Genomic DNA, 22,066 nt, shown 5'->3' with positions numbered 1-22,066 from the left:
AATAAAAGCCAACTCACGTTTGTCCAGTGTTAATGTGAAGCCAGTGAAATGCTTTTAATGTGAAGCCGCAGCCTTAATGCTCTATTTGTTTAACAGTAACTTAACTGCTGCGCTGCACGCTGATCTAAAGATAGTGTTTTTCAATATAGAAAGCCGTGTCTCTGGCATTACCGGTGGTGACACAAGTTTATTTTGCTAAAACAGGACCCATACAGCATATTTTCGCCGGTCAATTTGATCGCTACGTTCGGTAATTATGTTATGTTTACGTCTCGTAGTAGCGGTGTTTTTAAATATGGCGGGCATGAGGTTTGAGTTAGTCTGGTTGGTCAGGATAATCCCTCCCCCGGCCGCTGGCGCAAGCAGTTCTTACCTCAAACCCTGCTCAATCCTGGGGTTTGAGTTGAACCGGTTTTTACAGCCCGGAGCCGGCTCTCTGGCGTTGTGAAACCAAAACACTTGCTCTAGCTCCGAACTAGCCCGGAACTAGCTCCGATTTTGCGGCGGTGTGAAAGGCCTACATGAGGTCCTCTCTTTCATGGCCAAGGGGAAATGAGAGGGGCTTGAAAACATATATCTCACTTGACCAAAAATGTGTTAAATTGCCTAGATACAGGGGGTGTCTCACATTACCCGATGGCTCACATTCCCCCGTTCTCCCCTACCGTACAGAACCGAACCGTGACTTCAAATCCGAGGTACGTACTGAACCGTGACCCCAAACTGGTTCCAAAAACTGGTTTTATTCTAACCTTAACTGCACACAAAAACCCATTCATTTGAGCATTGGCTCATTAAAAAGCACCACTGTGGTTTTGTCCATTTGTATACCCTGGAAATATACTGTATGTTAGACTGCTATTATACAGGATATGAATTCAGGGAGCAGGAACAACAGGGGGCCAATATCCCTACAAGTTGAGTGTTGCCCTGAGGAGCCATAGTGCTTTAATATGGCGGGCCTGGTCTCCTGATATGAAGAGTAATTAAAAGCCATGACCCGACTTGGGAAAGGCAGGATATACAGCAGAATAAAGCTCAAAGACATTAAGAACAGTATGCTTTGGAGAATGTATATGCATGATGTGTAGTGACTGGTCTGAAACAGGCAAACTTTGACTCTAGTATACTATGGGCTAGCTCTAACTGTCAATTAGTACTCCAGAATTGATCCTGCTCTTTACTTTACTGGGACATTTAGGCATAGACAGGTCTAGGGATGCACCGATCCACTATTTTTAGATTTAGTATGCTTAAACAATAAAGATACCCGGATGCCTCCTACAGCCGATCGAGATTTTTGGCATTGAAATCAGCATGCCATTTGGGCGATTCTGACCCACAATCCAGTGCGCACCGGAAGTGATGTCACATCGACGGAGCCTCCGTATGAAAATGGATGAGATGGATATATAAGCAAGAGGCAAGATCAAGGTGCGATGTTATGTTATGTGATGAAATAAATAAGTAAAAGTAGGTCCGAATTGTATGCCTATACTGAATGCTAACTAGACTATTTTTATGATCAGCTGTAGTATGGAGAATAGAAAAAAGAAAAGAGTATTCGATTTGGAACACAGTCTTGATCTCAAGTATGTCTTATAGCAACACTCAGGTGACCAAACCATGTCTTGCATCATAACTGAAAGGGGTATTTTCATGGTCGGTATATTGATGACTACAGGAAGCAATAAGTCATCAGCCACAAAGAGCAATGGAAATGAATAGCAGAAAAATGGTTAGCAAATCAAGCCACGGTGTCTTAATTTCAACCGCACTTAACATGATTTTGACTAAATGAATTGCCAGATTTCAGCTTTACACTTTCGGTGAAGGCAAATACAACAGTGAACATGAATTTTTCTCTTACGGTTTTTCAGTGCCATGCATGTTGGTGAACACAAACACAAACACACACACACACACACACACACACACACACACACACACACACACACACACACACACACACACACACACACACACACACACACACACACACACACACACACACACACACACACACACACACACACAGTCCCACAAAGAGGAGAGAAGCCCGCTGTATGCTCCCCGCTCTCCCCTCCTGCATTCCTCACAGCCTCTGCAGACTCCGGTGGGGGGAGAGAGTTTTTAGTGGACGCAGGTCAAAGGTCACTTCCTGTTCATTGATTAATTGAGATTTTTGCCATAAGGAGCAGAGCCTTAAAGGACCAGCACAGCATGGCTTTGGTAAGAGAACAAGAGAGACAAGAGGAAAACATCAAAAAAAGATTGTTCCTATGCATTGTCATTTATCATGTTAAAGCATTTTATCGTTGGTGTGGGTCTATGTAGGGCTGGGCGATATATCGAATATATGCGATGTATCGCAAGATGTTCTCCAGGGGATGTATAAAATGACCCTATCGCGACCATCGAATACAAACTGGCACATAATGTGTTTCTTTTTGCCACCGCCGCCACCGGCAAACTCGCTGGTGTTCGGCTCTCTTGCTCTTTCCTGTGGTTCTCTGCCTCACAGACTCACATGCATTGGCAACTCACTCACTCCCCCCTCCCAACCAGAGTCTCCTGGGTGCGCACCTGTGACGTAGTCTGCAGTGCGCGCTGTATGTGTGTTTACTTTTACCGCTATGTGAAAACAACGAGAAGGGGAGAAAAAAAAAGACGAGACGGCTCTCATGAGACGCGAGCAAGCCTTTCTTTATATGTCCATGGAACGAACGGGGGAGGCGGGCATGCATGACGGCGATAGCATCCGCCCTACATATCATGGACCTTATGAGAGGTAGGCTCAGTAGGCTACACAGGCGAACGAGCGCCGGGGGGCGGACGATTACTCTGACTTCACGGAGAGTTTTTGGTCCGACATTACACAACCACGGCAGTAGGCCTACATTTATTATGATCGGCCTCTTATAAAAGGTCCATGGCAGCACCAAGGGAGGTGCACACCGTTCATTGTGAACAATTAACTAAAAGTCTATTAAAAGTAAATGTGCCTGTATTTTTTATAAAATAAAACATAGGGGAGAACGGGGTAATCTGAGCCACTTTTTACATTTGCTCCCCTCTAAGGGAGCTAAAATTATTTATCACTCAAATTTACACATTTCCCATTAATTCAGGATGTTTCCTAGAAATGGGCATTAGCAGAATTTTTTCAAGACAAAGGGCAGTGAAAATATGATTGTTTTAAAAAAAGTTGTCATGTGGCTCACTTTACCCCAGCTGTGGGCTAAACTGATACACTTACTTTTTCGACTCTGAAACTACCATAACAACACATATTGTAACAGTAAGAATCCTGAAAGCTAGCCACACATTCCAGAACTAATGTCGGACTAGTAAAAGAATGATGGGGTTTGGTCAATTAAGCAAAGCAAATTTTCTAAACACTTGAAAGTAACTCTGAACAAAATCAAATACAACATATTATAATTCATAAGGTTTTAATAAGATTCAAACGAAAGATAGAACCAGTTAGATTAGAACACAGTCTGGGGGTCAGAACACAGGACCCTTAGAGCCAGCTAGTGTCTGGGGGTCAAAGCATAGGAAAATCAGAACCAGCGAGAACAGCCTGGGACTCAGAACACAGGCGAAGACCCAACTGGATTATAACATCAGCCTGTCATACTCTTCAACTAGGCCTACTCTACATTCCAGCCCTGAAGGTTACAGGGAAAGATGAGAAGGTGCTCTTTCCGTGTGGTTGCCCCAGGTCGTCTTCCTGGTGTATTTCCTTGGCATGATGGCTTTTCTACAATGTGTATGACATTAAAATAAAACATATCTTATGTAATATTACATCAAAATATGTTTAAGACTAAACTTAACTTGTGCCTCATGGTGGGGGAAAGTGAGACAGTGGCTCACTTTCCCCCACAGCATTTGGCTCACTTTCCCCCACCACCACAATTTGAGAAAAAACTACCTCTCTTAGCATTTCAGGCTATTCTTCAGTTATCAGCATCACATGGTTTCATATGTTGGTAGTTCATCAACACGTATGATAGAAGTTTTTCTACGTGAATACATTTGCTTTGGCACAACAGTTGATTAAGTTGACAGCAAGAAAATTTACTTTTACATGCAAAATACCTATTTTGGTGAACAAAAACATGCTTACCACCAAGGGGAAATGAGAGGGGCTTGAAAACATATATCTCACATGACCACAAATGTTTTCCGTTGCCTAGATACAGGGGGTGGCTCACATTACCGATGCCATTCCCCCGTTCTCCCCTACTATTATGGAGCAAAACCTGTTCTGCATGTAAAGTGATGCTGCTATCTTCACGGGGTTAGTGGTGATAAACAATAAGTAAGTGGTTGTAATGAGTCATAATTAATGTTCCCAGTTTACAGATTAAAAGAAGATTGAAAAATACACATTTGTTTTCAAAAAAAATAGTGCTGGATATGGTATGGGAGTGATGAAGGATGTGGAATAATCAATAAAATGTGCAAACTCTTTGCCATGAGCAAGTTTCAAATTGTTCCAATGGAAAGCACTAAAGAATATAAACAAGATGTTGTTTCATGTAGCCTAATGCATCATTAGTGCAGACACATTTTGCAGAGACTACTTAAATCATATTACTGGTGTGATGTTATGCAAAAAAAATTGAGCATTTAGGATGTGCTCTAGAGGAGATTTGAAATATATCGAGATATATATCGTGTATCGAGATATACTCAAAAATATATTGAGATATTGATTTTAGCCCATATCGCCCAGCCCTAGTCTTTTGTGGCCAATAATGAGTTTAAGATATTCTATTATGTGTGCAGGTTGTCCTATACATATACTGTACATTTTGAGGGGTAGTAAGAATTGTTAGTGGTCCCTACGTATCCCTACCCACCAAAGTGAGATAACAAGAAATCAAGAGGCGAAATGTGGTGTTTGGTAACATCTGGTGACATGTGAGACTGAAAGATGTTTGTTGTTCTATGAAGACTCCCTGTCCGCGTCCTGCTATGTCTGAATACTGCCATGTGCTGGACTAAGACAGGATCCAGAGGGGCTCTTACTATCAGTGTGCCTAAATACAACAATACAGCCAGTGTTACACCAGTAGCATCACTTTACTAAAGGAGTGGGGTAGTTGGGCCAATCTCAAGTTGACTCTCATTGGGAGATGGCTATAAAAACTTCATTGGTTGACTACGTGTGTGACACTTTTAAAGGTGCACCATGCATTATGTTACCAGCTGCTGAGAGGGAAAAGCTGCGTCCACAGTAACTTATAGCAAGTCCAACAGACAGCCACAGATCAGAAAAATCCTCAGCAGGGAACATCATTAACTTCCAGACACAAGAATCTGTACATTGTGTTGTGTGTGTGTGTGTGTGTGTGTGTGTGTGTGTGTGTGTGTGTGTGTGTGTGTGTGTGTGTGTGTGTGTGTGTGTGTGTGTGTGTGTGTGTGTGTGTGTGTGTGTGTGTGTGTGTGTGTGTGTGTGTGTGTGTGTGTGTGTGTGTGTGTGTGTGATTACATAAGGAGCTGGAGTTAGTATGACCACATGCTGACCAGGTGTGTGCTAGGTAACAAACGGTCACACACACACAAACACACACACACACACACACATACCAGCCACACGTTCACAAAACCTCTGGACCACCTGAATCCTATCAGAGGAAGAGCAGATTTCAAACACACACACACACACACACACACACACACACACACACACACACACACACACACACAAACACACACACACCTCCAGAAGGAAGTGTGTGTGTGTCCGGCCCACTCATTTCATATTCAATTAGCAGACTCAAAGGCGGATGCAGACCTGAGCTGCTGTAATGGGAAATGACATAATGAGGCTCATAAGGCCACATAGAGAGGAGAAGGCAGGGGGGGAGGACACAGAACAGGGCACAGTGCTGACCAAATGACCTTCAATTCATTCTTCTCCTACATTCTGAATGTCAACTGAATGTTTTTATAACTGTAATGTTTATTCAAATGTGAATATTTACTGCTTTTCTTTTTCATTGTTTTCATGCAATACTGTTGAGCTCTGGACTACTGGTTGGAGACAACAGTCACTATGAAGGTGTCACTTTGGCCTTTAGGACGATAAACTAATTATATGGTAATAGTACAAGTATCATATTTATAGATTATTTTCCCTCTCCCCTTATGATGTCATAAGGGTAGACAGATGCTCAAAAGAGGAGATTCAGCAATACTACTACTAATAATACTCTGTATTTGTATAGCACCCTTCATTCGTGCAGCTCAGAGTTAGAATTAGACCTATACACGTTTTTTTGGACACTTCAACCCATATTACATTTTGGCAGCTGGAAAAGACTATAATATGTGAACCTGAACTGTTCCTCCACCACTATTTGCATGTTGGCTCAGCTGTGTACATCTGGTTGGGCAGCCTAACTTTTCTGCTCCTTCATCCACTGCTATTCTTATATCCCCGGAGCAGACCTGAGCCCCACACTGAATGATGGACATCAGGAGACTGCTGTACTACTGTTCTCTGCACCAGTAGTGTGACTGTGAAGCAAAGGTTACAGACAGGTTTGAGACAGATAAAGGGGCTGGGGAAGGAGGAGGGACATTAGATGTGATGTAGCCACTAGCCTGGCACTGTGGACTGGTTCTTCTAATATGACCACAATCAACTAGTGCTCCAAAACCACCCTGGGGCCTGTTGCATAAAACTAAGATAAGGGATTAACCTAGGATATTTCGGTTATCCTGGCTTGCATTAGCCATGATCCGGTTGCATAAAAGCGGAGGGACATAAGTTACCATGGAGATTTATCCTTTACGTTTAGCCTGGTCGGGACCAGGCTAAACGTAAAGGATAAACTTATTCTGTTGCCTGATTGGCTCAGTCAGCTGTCACTCCAATCTGAAATCAAGGTGTTTAACAGTTATTCCATGATCTTCTGCGTACTGCTTTATTTTCATTAGCCTGTTTTAAAGTACCACATAAGAGACTGCATTGTCATTTAGTTAAATAGTTCCTCTTTTTTATTTATTTAACCTGAACCATTCATAATTAACTTAATTATAATTAGATTAAGAGGAAATTATATAAATTATAATAATTTATGTGATAGTCCGTTCATATTGCAGGCTATATTTATTTAATTGATTATCGATGGCAGATGATGTTGCAAATGTGGGTCAAATAAATTCACTTTGTTTGTACTTATCAAGGCATTGTAAGAAAATGGGCCGTCTTTTCCATTTTTACATCAGTAAATCTGTGTTCGATATCTGGGTCTACTTCTGAAAGCTGTGGGCTGGCACTCAACAGAATTACTTACACCTGGCTTGACAAAGCGGCCCCTTTTCACCCTGGATTAGCGTTTATTCAATTGACTAATCCAAAGTGCCCAGGCTAGGCTTTGTCAAGGCTGGGTTTATCAATCATCCTGGATATCTTTATTCCACTTTTATGCAACAGGCCCCTGGTCCCATTGTTACATCAACAGTAGCTTTTTATTTATGAGGTCTGCTCAAACTCTATGAAATCAAATCTGAAGACTTTTCCGCTTCCCTTTTAACCTGTCATTTAAAAAAAAATACAATTCATTTTGTAGTTGCTTGTTTTTATTGTCTGTTAAAGGCAATCAGTGCATGAGAAATAAAATATTTCCAGTGATGGGAGATTGAAGAAATCCGTCTTTAAACTGCCACCAGTGCACGAGAAATACAATGTTCCTGGCAATTTGTCTGCCTGTATTACTTTGTTTTTATCATCTCTTAAATGCAATTACTAATGTATAATCTTGATGTATTTTATGTGAAGCACATTGAATTACCTTGTGTCTGACTTCTGCTTTATTTATTTTTTTACTTCCACTCAAAATGTATCAAACAAGTGATAAAAGTTATCTGGAACACGCTGACAGGCCTTCACATTTGGAAAGCAGCGACACATACAGTATCTCACAAAAGTGAGTACACCCCTAACATTTCTTCAAATATTTCATTATATCTTTCCATGCGACAACACTGAATAAATGACACTTTGATACAATGTCAAGTAGTCAGTGTACAGCTTGTATAACAGTGTAAATTTACTGTCCCCTCAAAATAACTCGACACACAGCCATTAATGTCTAAACTGTTGGCAACAAAAGTGAGTACACCCCTAAGAAAAAATGTCCAAATTGGGCCCAAAGTGTACATTTTTTGTTTTGCCATCATTATTTTCTAGCGCTGCCTTAACCCTCTTGGGCATGTAGTTCAGTAGAGCTTCCCAGGTTGCAACTGGAACCCTCTTCTACCCATTCATGACGACATCAAGGAGCTGGTGGATATTAGAGTCCTTGCGCTCCTCCATCTCCCGTTTGAGGATGCCCCAAAGATGCTCAATAGGGTTTAAGACTGGTGACATGCTTGGCCAGTCCATAACCTTTACCCTCAGCTTCTTTAGCAAGCCAGTGGTTGTTCGGAGGTGTGTTTGGGGTCGTTATCATGTTGCAGTACTGCCCTGCGGCCCAGTTTATGAAGGGAGGGGATCATGCTCTGCTTCAGTATGTCACAGTACATGTTAGAATTCAATGAACTGTAGATCCCCAGTGCTGGCAGCACTCATGCAGCCCCAGACCATGACACTCCAACCACCATGCTTGACTCTAGGCAAGACACACTTGTCTTTGTACTCCTCACCTGGTTGCCGCTCCACACTCTTAACACCATCTGAACCAAATAAATGTATCTTGGTCTCATCAGACCACAGGACATGGTTGCAGTAATCCATGTCCGTAGTCTGTTTGTCTTCAGCAAACTTTTTGTGGGGTTTCTTGTGCATCATCTTTAGAATAGGCTTCCTTCTGGGATGACAGCCATGCAGACCAGTATGATGCAGAGTGCGGCGTATGGTCTGAGCACTGACAGGTTGACCCCCCCACCCCTTCAAGCCCTTCAGCAATGCTGGCAGCACTCATACGTCTATTTTCCAAAGCCAACCTCTGTGTACGACGCTGACCACGTGCACTCAACCTTCGTAAACTGGGCCGCAGGGTGGTATTGCAACATGATAACGACCCCAAACACACCTCCAAGACGACCAGTGGCTTGCTAAAAAAGCTGAGGGTAAAGGTTATGGCTTGGCCAAGCATGTCTCCAGACCTAACCCCTATTGAGCATCTTTGGGGCATCCTCAAACAGAAGGTGGAGGAGCGCAAGGTCTTTAATATCCACCAGCTCTGTGATGCTGTCATAAATGGGTGGAAGAGGGTTCCAGTTGCAACCTGTGAAGCTCTAGTGAACTACATGCCCAAGAGGGTTAAGGCAGTGCTGGAAAATAATGGTGGCCACACAAAATATTTACACTTTGGGCCCAATTTGTAAATTTTTTCTAAGGGGTGTACTCACTTTTGTTGCCGGCAGTTTAGACATTAATGGCTGCGTGTCGAGTTATTTTGAGGGAACAGTAAATTTACACTGTTATACAAGCTGTACACTGACTACTTTACATTGTATCAAAGTGTCATTTCTTCAGTGTTGTCCCATGGAAAGATATAAAGAAAAATGTGAAGAAATGTGAGGGGTGTACTCACTTTTGTGAGATACTGTAAATCACGAATAGGGGCTATGAGAGTTGTGTCTCACTCTCATTTGATATGGACAACATGATGTTGATGTTATGGTTATAAAATGTCAGGGAGAATATTCTGTCTACCAGTTGTCAAAATATGAATTGCTGCAGTATGTAGTCCTTGAAAGGCCAGTATTACAAGGATTGGCTCTGATAGGGTGCATGCATACTAGGCAGTCTGTATGCCTGAAGTCTAGTTGGTTGGACTAGAGTGAGTGCTCTACACACACTGCTTTGGCAGATTTTTGCATTCGCGTTGGTCTGATTAGAAATGGAATTTTTGCTGCAGATTTGGCCGGAGGAAAATATATTTAAAAAACAACCATACAACCATGGACTCTATGTAACACACAACAACCCAAACCCGCGTGTCTTCAAAACAGAAAGACACGTTGTAACGATGTCAATCAATGCATTTGAATGGTATTACGACGCAATGTGCGTATATGGGGAAACTGGTGTGTTTCTTTCTGACTCACTCCTTTTCTGAATTATATCATTCATTTATATGTATTAATATTGCTTTATAAAATTCAATATAAACACAGATTAGATCGAATACATACTTGTTCGATATCAAATATACAGTCATTCACAGTATATCTTTGCTATGTTGGATTTTCACAATGTAGCTGTACATTTACTGTCATATAAACTATGTCTACATTAAGCTGTCATAACTGTCAAAGACCGTAACATGTGGAAATGATTATTTGTATTGTTTGTTTTTTTCAGGTTGTTTTTCTACAGAGCTCTCTCCACAGTGGAAACACCTGAATCACATAAAAACAACTTTTCATCGGGCAGACAACTATAGTGCATCACAGCCAACATGTGCTGAGGACTGGCACTGGCACTGACAGCTCACATCATCCATCATTAGTTCATGGCTGCCATGCCCTTTGACTTTAAAACCAAGCAAGGTTAATGTACCATCAGCTATTTCTATGTTAAAAATGAATGCTCACAGAGTTAGCCCCGTCTTACACACATTATTCCTCACTAATACTGTGTCAAAATACAGTATAATACTATAGTCATTTGACCCATACACAATAACCATTGTTTTATAATTACAATATGTCTGACAAAATGAAGATGAATCCAGGTTAATGACACGTTGACAGCTCTGCAGTGTTGTCATTTAGAATGATGGATCCCAGTGTACTGTCACGCCTACCCTGACCCTCACTGGACAGGTTATGTCATGGTTTCACCCTTAAACCCTGTGCACACTCTGATACAGCAGGCTACAGTTTGTCTGATTGAAAAAGCTGTGTTTCAGTCTGGCAGAGAAAATACATCTTAACAAATGTAACCTGCTTAATGTGGACTTCAATACAAGCTGGTGACACAGCTGTTGAGAAACTATAGCATCAGTTGCATGCAGTATATTTTAAAGCATCATTGCTTGCATAGCTTTACTTGCCTATTACCTCCACCTTGACTTGAACTAGTCTTTTTTCAATGCTCTGCACTCTAGCAGTCACTCTGTTGCTCCGTGCTGTTTACTTGCATGTAATGCTCCAGACTGCTGATGCTGCCTTTGATAGCAAAGCGCTTTGAACTCGGCGCCCCAAAGGGAGACACAGCCGGGTCAGCAGTCTCCATCTAAACTAAACTCTGTTCAACTAGATTAGAATATCCTAAAACCTTCCAAGTTTAACATGGAACGCATTTGACCCAAAATGAAACGCTTGTCCATCAAAAAAAAACCTGACCTCCAAACTCTTTTTATAAATTCACTGGGTGGGGATTTCTCTCTCTTTTCTTTATATTTAGCCCAGCTGCTGGTTGGAAAACGAGGCTTATATTTCATAGTCAATTTCAACAATCACTATATACCAAAAAGGGATGGCCAAGTAATTCAACTGTGAATTAAATGCTGCTCGCTGCACTTTAGTCTTGTGTTTTGCCAAGAAAAAAAACTATAATTAGGTTTTTGCGGGACACAGGCCCACGCCATGCTCACAGTGGACAACACGGAAGAGAAAAAAGGGGCTGCCGTTCACTTCCCTCCTTCCCCTCTTCTTTCCCCCCGGTGCTCTGAGCGCTTAAATTGGTTCCAGATGCATTCTCTCACGGCTATAGCCTCCACCACCAGATCCACGCAACATGAAAGAAATGAAGGAGGCACGTTTAACAAAAAAGACTAGCCAGAGTAGAAAAATGTATGGAATTCTTTTTCCTTTTGAGTGGAGGGAGGAAGTTGGGAGAAGAAGCCCACTGTTGTTGTCATCCTAAGAGCAAAAGCCAGCTGATTATTTTCACTCGTGGCACTGTTTAAAACACCTTCTTTTGGAAACCTTTCTCTAACTGTCACACAAGCCTCTTGGAAGACAATGTGCACCCCAAATGAGGATCTAAAGAGCTGTGATTCTTTCATGTTCCTAGCAGATGTGTCAGAGCTAGAGAGAGAGAGAGAGAAAAAAAACACACTGTACAGAGTGATATTTAGCCAGAGCAAATCCACATCCTGCACCCATGTGGACCCGAACATCAAAAGAGCGACCCACCAGCATGTTAGACCAATTTACAACCCTGCCCATGAAGAGCCCTCGACACACACACACACACACACACACACACACACACACACACACACACACACACACACACACACACACACACACACACACACACACACACACACACACACACACACACACACACACACACACATACACACACACACACACACACAATATTAGGATATGCATTGGCCAACATGATATTAAAGAGGGACTACAGCTGAAGACACCACCTTGCCAAATGGTTGAAGAATGTAGCAACAGGGTACAAAGAGGCATGGCCATGTTGACTCAGTCAATTAACAAGTGAAAGCCTTTTGGAGGCCAGTTGTCCTACAGCACCAAAACACACCTCTGTGTTTGTCTAAGTCCTTTTAACAAGTTGCTCCGAATTCATTAGCTCCCCGGAAAGCAAATACGCCATTCATTCAGACACAATTTGCTTACATGCAGTTCATTATTTAGGCAACCAGACTCCATTCAAAACTGATGGCTTTTTTATTTCCTACTTTCCCTTTTTCTCAGATAAGGAAGCAAGCAGTCCATGTAGAATAGTAAATAATTGGACACATGATTTGGTATAGCCTGCCCACACATCAATACTTAGGCCTAGCCTACTTGGTATGAATTTAAATAACTTTATGCCCGAAGCTTGCTGTATTTTGAAGAGAGGATGATATTGAATAACGAGCCAACCGGTTAAAACATGAGGTGTGTTATGGAAGTAAACGTGTTTCTAGGTACAGGGATGGAAGCCGATTTACAGAATAGGTCCTACTTATTCTAAAAATATTTTTGCAATTATTTTTGTTGCAGTGTAGGCTACATTTGTCAAGAACCTAGGAGATAAACAATTGCTAATGTATGACGTTTGCCAGCGAGGTAACGGTCCCTTTTTTACTTTTTCTTTTTTTTACTGGTCCGCTATGTCAGCTCTTATTCCTTCCTATCCCCGGCTTAGTCACACAAGGGAACGACTACATTTACTTTCATAACTGTTACAGCCTTCCGGCAGCAAAATAACAAAGAAGGGGGACATTTCTATTAACTACGCCACACTGAAAACTTCAAAGGCTCATTGAAAACATGTCCATGTTCCCAGAAAAACGCTACACAGGATGCTAGTCCCATACGTTGCGCTCTCCGAGACGGACAGAGCGTCATGCTAACTTTTATTCCAATAAAAGATGAATTCCTGATATTGACGTTGTGTTTTTCGGCAAAAGTGTCCTACAAACAAAAATCACTTAATGTTTTTCTTGAGAAAGTCACCGTTCCTTTCGGCGTGCAATGAATACACCACAAATGATTCACTCCGAACTTTTACTATAGCTTTTTTGTTGTCCCGTTATTCCCACAGTCATTATTTCACACCATCTACACTCAGTGGTGGGCGGTAGCTAGCGCGGTGAACAAGTTTAAACGTCTGGTTTAATGGAAATAAAATAATCCCTGCTGAATATTTCGACGCCCGAATTTACCAGAGGACTCTAATCATTCAGAATGCATCTCAATGACTAGTGTACGGGGTGTTTAAGTTCACTCATAAGCACGGAGTTGTCACATTGTGTGGTTTGTGAATGGAGTCTGGCTTGACGTTCTCACAAGAGCGAACATCTAGCGGTGCAACAGGATGCCAAGCTGTCACTGAATCAACAAGTTATTCTGCAGCGTCCCGAGGAAAAGACAGCCTTAACCTTGACTTATATACTAGACATTTTTCAGCAAGTTAAACAATATATGAGAGATAGAGAGAGAGCAGGCGGTAACATGGACATTGGACACAGTTACAGTTGTGAGGTTGAAATCATACACAGAGAGACATTGGGGACTCACCCTGAGCTCGGAGCGGCTGGCAGTAAAAGTTCACGGCGAGGAAGAAACTGGTTATCTGGAAACACACACGCATCTTATTGCAATCCTAAAGTGCATCGTGGACAAGAAGACATAGAAAACACTGGTGCTGTGACATGCTCCATGGATCCCCGCTGAACTCTCTCTCTCTCTCTCTCTCTCTCTCTCTCTCTCTCTCTCTCTCTCTCTCTCTCTCTCTCTCTCTCTCTCTCTCTCTCTCTCTCTCTCTCTCTCTCTCTCAGCCCACGGTTCTGTCTGTGTAGTGTAGACCGCAGAGGACATGCGCAGAACGGAGTAGCCTACGAGTCCGGTTATTAACGGTGACAAAAGTAGCCTAGATGTCAAAAGTATTTTTGAAACATTATTATTTAATAGTGGCCATTATAGACATTATGGTCAGGTGTGCGATACAGTTCTGGAGTATGCTAACAATTATGTAGGGTAGGCTATGCATTCTCTTGAATTCAAAGGCCTACTACCACCACTCATCCTGTTGTGCATCACTTTTCTTATTCATAATGTCATGGTTTCTTTGTTTAGCGAGACAGTTTTACTTTATATTTGATTACTTCTCCAGAAAGATATTATGGCTCTTTAATTAGTATACAATTAATATCACAAAGGTGATCTTGAATAGTGAAAAAGAAAAAAGCAAGACCAAGAAAGAAGGAACTCTTGCTTGGTTTAATAGCCTTCGCTAACATTGGGTTCTTTCACACATAGTTCCAGAGATCCATTCGTTTTCCATACCAGCTCAGTCCCATTCAGAGTCCCAGTGCGTGCTGGAATCTATCCCAGAATGCACTGGAAAATAAATAACTTGGAAACACTTTGCACAGGTAGCAAGTCCACTGAGTTAACACACAGACACACAAACCTGTGCACGTAAAAGCAATGCCAAGGTTTACATTTACAATTCACACGGAATGTATGTCTGAAAAGTAGAGAGAGAGGATACCCATAGAGACAAAGGGCTCAATCAGTAAATTATTTCTGCATTCTGTCACAGTTATACACACAGAACAGCTTTTGTTCATGTAAAGCATAAGTGTTTTAAAAGAAGTCATTGCACCACTGTACATAACCCTGGAGATTTCTTATGAATCAGCTGTAGACCACAGAGGCTATATGGGAACACCACAAACAGACACAGAGCTACTGTGAGTAATGAAACGTGGACTTCACATGACATGAGTATTGTAATTGTAGGCTACATTTCCTTCACATTGTAATTTTACATTTCCTTTGCTTATCTATCATCTATCTATCTATCTATCTATCTATCTATCTATCTATCTATCTATCTATCTATCTATCTATCTATCTATCTATCTATCTATCTATCTATCTATCTATCTATCTATCTATCTATCTATCTATCTATCTATCTATCTATCTATCTATCTATCCCTCCATCCATCCATCCATCCAACTGTCTATCTAAACACATTATAGGATCAGTGTCAACCTGCCCTGCATGTTACTGAATATTAGCATTTCTTGATTTGAAATTAATGTAAACATAGCTTAAAATATTTGCTCCTTAGAATGCATCATTGTGTAAACATGTATTCATCCAAGAATGGTCCCCAGGCATCATGATACATGGTGGGGTAAAACTTTGTATTGTCAAGTGAAGTGAAACATGATTTCAATCTGCAGTACAACAATATAGGAATAGGGTTGCTTCTTCTTCCACACACATTGGCTCGTCACATGTTGCATTTGTCCACAAGCTGTGGCCAGTTCAAGAAAAGAGTTTTTAGAAGCCTGAAGACATACAATTCCCCAAATAATTAATAAGAAAAAGTCTGAAATATTAAAACCTTATTTATGTTTTTCCTGTTAACAAACATATGAGCCTTTAGATTGACACTAGTCCCATTGGGTCTGTTATGACCCCCGGGCTGGGAACCACTGTTCCAGATAGACCAAACATACAGTAAAACTATATCAAATATTTGCCTCACTATAAACGTTAACGATAAAATGAACTGAAAACAGGGATGTGTGAAGTCGCTAACTCTATAATAAAATGTAAATAGTTTTCAGACATAGCATTTGGTCTCTGATCAGTATTATACGTAGTAAAATCAAGTGTCAAAAGAAAAAAGAAAAACGTAGCTTAAAGTCTATTTCCAATATTTTCTTTCCCGATGTTTGGACCTCATCCCACGGTCTTCATGAACTAGATGGAATTTCTTCATTATCTTCTCATGACCTAAGTATGGAAGTTGGGTCGTGGGAGAAGAACGTTCACATCCTACACCAAAACTAGCCTTGGACATCCATGAAAACTCAATCAACTCCATCCACTAGTGCAAACGGTGAGATGGGGTTAAAGATGCGGGTCTTTATGTAGCCTGCATCCAACATCAGGGGACATCCAACGGACAATATGTCAGCACGAATATCTACGTTCCCCTTTTCCACCAACGCAAACCAGGTTACAGTTTCAGGTTCCAGGTTCCTGAGCTAATGCTGGTTCTCATTGGTTCAACTTAGGAACCTCTTAGGAACCGGTTTGCTTTTCCACGGGCTAGACAGCCATGGCATGACTTCACTGTAAACGACTGTGTACGTTGCCCAACGTCGCCGCTCTCCTGGCTAACACTAGCGCTAGCTTTAAGCACTACCACATTAACAGTGGCGGATACGTCGTATTTTTACTAATTAATACCCCCTCTCGCAGTGGAAAAGCAAATGGTTTCCCCAATTAGCACTGGCTCCGAACCGGCCCCAATAATAAAAAAAAAATGTTTAGATAATTTGTTGGCATTTTTTTTGCTTTTATTAGACCGTTAGGAGAGATAGAGATGAAATGGGGTAGAGAGGGGAATGGCATGCAGACAACAACTCGGCTGGATTCGAACCCGTGGTCTGCTGCTTCTGAGGACTGAGCCTCTATTGAGGGGGTGGGAGGGGGGGGGGGGTGCTCTATCCACTACAAAATTGTCACTAACATAACTATGATAGTTTGTAAAAGTTGAACATTTTCAACATGAAAGATGGGCATACGGGTAAGACATGGATGGTGATTTGGGGTGTTTTGCCAATATACCCATCCATTGACAGGAAGTGTTGTCTTCCATGGGATGTGTTGGGGGGCTCCCAGTCTGTCGCCTATTCATTGTCCCTCCCTAATGCCCATGTCATCGGGGCCAGGCGGTGGGTTTTGTCAAGCAGCAGGGAGATGTGTGTCCACAGAGACAGACTCTTTGTGATGGGTGAGAGGGCGGCAGTGAGGAGGATGTCAGGGGGGCTGCTCTCAGCACTTTGGCCCCATGTGGCTACATCATGCTGTCCACTGGCATGAATAGTGAGGGGCCCCGAATGAATCATTGATTCATACACATGTTCCAGGGGTCATACAAGACATATAGATGCTCCTTTCATTTCAAAACATATGACATGCCACTCTGTCTCCTACAATGTATCATTATATCACCCACTGAAACAGACTATACTTATACTATATGAAAGCCACTATAACGTATGGCCATATTCCTATACCTTTGCAGTATAATGTAGGATTTAATAATACACTATTCAAATACTATACTTATATAATAAGAACATGTCCACCCACATTTTGAGTGTGCCTGCTGCAACTGTATGTGTATCCTCACCCTTGTTATACTGTACTGTACAGTGTGTGCATGGGGAAAACATCTTTAAACGGGCATGTTGCTAGCTACGGTGGCGGTGGGCCCCCTTTGTTTACAAACCCTTCATTTACATACTCGTTTATAGAGCCTAGGCTGTATATTACAGTTTTTCTCAGTCGCTTTGGTGCTTTTCTCACATCACTATTAACATTTGCACAGCAGTTAGTGCATTTCTCAAAACAATTAGTGCAAACTGCAAAACCTAGTGGATAACCTGCAAAAGTACATCACTTGCTCAAAATGGATAGTCTATTCCTCAAAAGCAAGTATTCATGTCAATGAAACTGCCAGTGTCATCAAAATGAGAAGTCTTGACACCATCGTTTATGAACAAGATAGTCAAATGGCTTTGTCATGTTTTCATTATGACAGTTTATTCTCTCAGTGTTTTCCAATGCAAAAAAAAGGTCAGAACTCGGTGACACTACCTGAAAATGCTCAAGACAGCACTATACACTACTTGTAAAGCCATTTGAAAACTACAGTAAAGTTACACATTGCTGTAGTTAGGGGAGTAAGTGAGTACAAGACACTGAATACGTATGTTTCACATTTTTACTGTATATGCTCTTTGCAATTCTACAGCATTGTGCAAAAGAAAAATACACTTCAGTCACTTATTTAGAACAAACATAAAAAAACACCCTTTTGGTAGAGCTGTGCACAAATGTGAACAATATAACAGGACATATTGTAACTGAACATATATAGGTAAATCATTCTGGCACATCCAGACGTCCCTGTCTGTCTGGCCACATATTTTCATCTACATCACAACGGATATTATCCCTTGCAATGCAGCGAGGAAAGTCATTGGTTACAACTAATACTTCACACACCTCCTCGTGAGTGAAAGCTGAAGTCCACCTGAGAGCAATTGTTCAATTTAAGAGACATTTCCAGGAAAAATTATAAAGAAAGGTATAAAATTTGCTGGACAGAATTTGATAACTAGTTCAACAATTGTGTATGTAATGACTCAAGCAATGAAATGAAGACTACTAGTTTTATTGGGAACGACTATTCAGCATCCATAAGTATAGTTAATTTTGACTGACATGATATAAGCAAATGACAATGTTATAAAACAGCAGAGAATTGTATGAAAGCAACTGATATGTATCCAAAAGCATTTGCAATTTGTTCAGAGGAAGGAGAAATTGCTACTATGATGTGCTCAAATGACTAAATGTTGCGGAGGTTGAACTAATAGTTAGAATTTTCATTCTGATCTGAGAAAAGCACCAAAGCAACTGAGAAAAACTGTAACACCAGATTTCTTTCAGTGCGCACATAGGTAGTGGATCAGTTGTGTGCCAATCCATTGTCTAAAAGTCATTAAGTTCTCGTCAATTTAGGACATTCAGTGGGTGCATTTTAGGTTAGGTGGGGCATTGTATTTAAAGGTCAATAATTTGTATTTCCCACTGATTTTAAAATCACAAAAAATAACTATGCGAGTACACTTATTCACACAAACGTACCCCAGCAGCAGCTCAGTAAACAGCAGCGTGGAAGATATTAAAGTGTATGTTAAAGTCAAGGCCTGTAGTTTGTACCCTGAGGCCTGAGGCTTGCTCCGTCGCTGACTCCCAGCTCCAGCATAGAGCTCCTTTGTCATCCTGGCAGATGAACCGTGATGAATTCACTGTTGTTGTTGTTCATCAGGTCTGTCTCCGCTAACCATGTTTAATTTCACATATTACACAACTTTACAGATGTCTGCTTTGGTGTGTGTGTGTGTGTGTGTGTGTGTGTGTGTGTGTGTAGATGGGATCCAGTCAGTGCTTTGAAATGAAGCATAATGATTTATTAGTTGGACAAGGTTCATCTAGTTGAAATGTTTTGTACTCAACATGCACACTCGTTCCAGCACTATGTGAAGCAACACACTTCACAGACATGATGTGATGTAGCTTGGTTGTTCAAATGGAGATAAAAATGCATGGCCAACGTTATTGGGGCTCACTGATTTCAGAAATTAGAATCATAAATATTTGAAACATAGGGCTGTCTATAAGCCAAGTGATATTAGATTGCCGTACTGAAATGTTACAGATATGGTTTGGGTAGTTTTCAGCTGTAAATTTGCATATGTCCTGGTCTTAAAAGCTAATAAACAAACTACATATTTATTTTAAAAATTAATATCGTCTCATAAATTTGTATCTGTTTTTTTAAACTCTCAAATAGGGATTTTGGCCCTCGAAAAATAGTATTGTTTAACTGCTAGTACACTTTGGTTTCTTGGGCTTTCACAGACATTCGATTTGTAAAAAATAAAATGAAGCAATAAACACATGTCTGATAATGTGGCATTGGTTAACATGATCTCTATTACACTTTAATAATAAAGTGACTGTACACAAAACCTTTCCATAAGTGCATCGATTACTAATTGATACCACGTATGTAAGTAAGAATTCAAGTGCACAATGAATTGATTTATCTTTCCATGACACCTGACAGGCTGGAAACATAAGGGCCAGAGTTCTATTTTAGTTAGCGTTAGCAACTAGTGGCCATTAGAGGAACAGCAGCTTTATGTTCTGTCACAATGACTTCAGCTGATAGCTACAGTGTGTTCTGCTTGCTTCTCTGTGTCTGTTTTGATGTTAAAACTTTAAGCCCTTCAGTGCTACAGGCCTACTACTGTTGACTCCATGTTGATTAAAGGTGTGTGTGTGTGTGTGTGTGTGTGTGTGTGTGTGTGTGTGTGTCCATGCATGCGTGTGTGTGTGTGATTGTGTGTGTTAAGACAACCAATGCTATGTTTCTGTGTATGTCCCCCAGGCAGCATTGCATGGTTGCTCGCCACCTGTCAGTAAGCGGAAACACACCGCACGCGCACACACACACACACACACACACACACACACACACACACATAGACTAAGACCTGGGTTTACAATGAAGGTGTGAATGGAAACCCTACATTTCCCAAAGCAAACAACATCTGTCAAGTTCACACTAGCTGCTCATGCAGCGTTCATACTTGCTCCATGGTTGAAGTGGCACACACACACACACGCACACGCACACACACACACACACACACGCACACGCACACGCACACGCACACACACACACACACACACACACACACACACACACACACACACACACACACACACACATTGGAAAGTCTGTGTGTGTGTGTCAAAGAGTGAGAAAAGACAGAGATGGAGAAGAGAGGAGGCTCTGTCAGTGTGTTGGTGTCTGCCATGATGGATGAGAAACAGGAACATATGCTTTGCTATTGTGACCCAGTAAATCCCCCTTCACTATTGAGCTGTTTGCTTGGGTTTCCAGGCACTGGCTTTGACGTGGCTGAGATAGGCCATGACTCACAGTGCCATTCAATGTAGAATGCAGGAGAAAATAACATAAGCCACCTGTGCGCACCCACCGTGTAGCCAAGACCATCAGCTGAGAGCACTTTGTGTGTGTGTGTGTGTGTGTGTGCTTGTCGTTGTTGTGTTTTCAAGTAACCAAACACACACACTTTCCAAAACCATTTCCGTTGCATGTCAGGTATGTAAGTAAAATCAATGCGTTTGTGCCCCCCCCCCCCCACCCTTTATTCTGCACACTATATCCGACACTACTTTACTATTGTAAACCGTGTCTGTGAAAAAGATGGCGGCATTTACGCAATCACACACACACACACACACACACACACACACACACACACACACACACAGTTCATGTGTTGTATATGACATGCCGCTAACACATTTTGCCAAAACAACATTAGAAAGTGGCAAGACATCAAAGTGAAGTTTACAGATTTTCCGCAAATGTGGACTAAAATACATTTTATTGCTGCTTTGATGTGACTCATGTTGACTGTTTGGTCCACATGGAGGCCCATCCTCAACAACCAGATGACAAACGGTATTTTTTAATTTTTATGTAGGCTTAGCAAGTACACAGACAAATTATAATAAAGAACTTTGAACCTTGTAAACTCACACCCTGACATATTATAATATATTATTATAACAATAAAGTTCTTATGGTCATGTTTCTGCTCACCTGACAAATGTCAAACCAAATGTCCTCTGTTTTCACCACCACCAACTTCAGGTTTTTTTTCATCAGCTAATTACTAACTTTTATGAGCTCTATGCTGGGAATGGGGTTAAAGGTGCAGTGTGTGAAGGGAATTGTCATTTTTCAGAACAGACTGGGTGGAAATATAATATAATCTTCATAACTATGTTTAAATTAGTGTATTATCACTTGAAAATAGAAGTAGTTGGTTCATTTCTCATAGGAGTAGGGTGTGCCACCATTTCGCACCGCCATGTTTCTACAGTAGCACATAACAGACAAACTTAATGGCCTTTTGTTTTTATCAAGTGGCCTGCAGTGTCTAGCCTAAAACATTACAATTCCATTAACAG

The 22,066-nt window shown here is 41.3% G+C and overlaps 1 protein-coding gene across 1 annotated transcript in view; it reads right to left on the bottom strand.

Annotated features, from left to right (window-relative positions):
- Window positions 1-14,124, bottom strand: part of reck (reversion-inducing-cysteine-rich protein with kazal motifs) — an 87,309-nt gene extending 73,185 nt beyond the window's left edge. The window contains exon 1 of the mRNA XM_080050133.1: window positions 13,969-14,124. Coding sequence (XP_079906259.1) covers window positions 13,969-14,041 — 73 coding nt within the window. The 5' untranslated portion in view covers window positions 14,042-14,124. The remainder of the gene's footprint in view (window positions 1-13,968) is intronic.
- Between the last annotated feature and the right edge of the window lie 7,942 nt (window positions 14,125-22,066).

The sequence above is a fragment of the Ammodytes marinus genome, assembly GCF_949987685.1.
Source record: "Ammodytes marinus genome assembly, chromosome: 21".
NCBI lineage: Eukaryota > Metazoa > Chordata > Actinopteri > Uranoscopiformes > Ammodytidae > Ammodytes > Ammodytes marinus.
The sequence above is the reverse complement of the archived record's forward strand: the minus strand, read 5'-3'. Positions and strand labels throughout refer to the sequence as shown.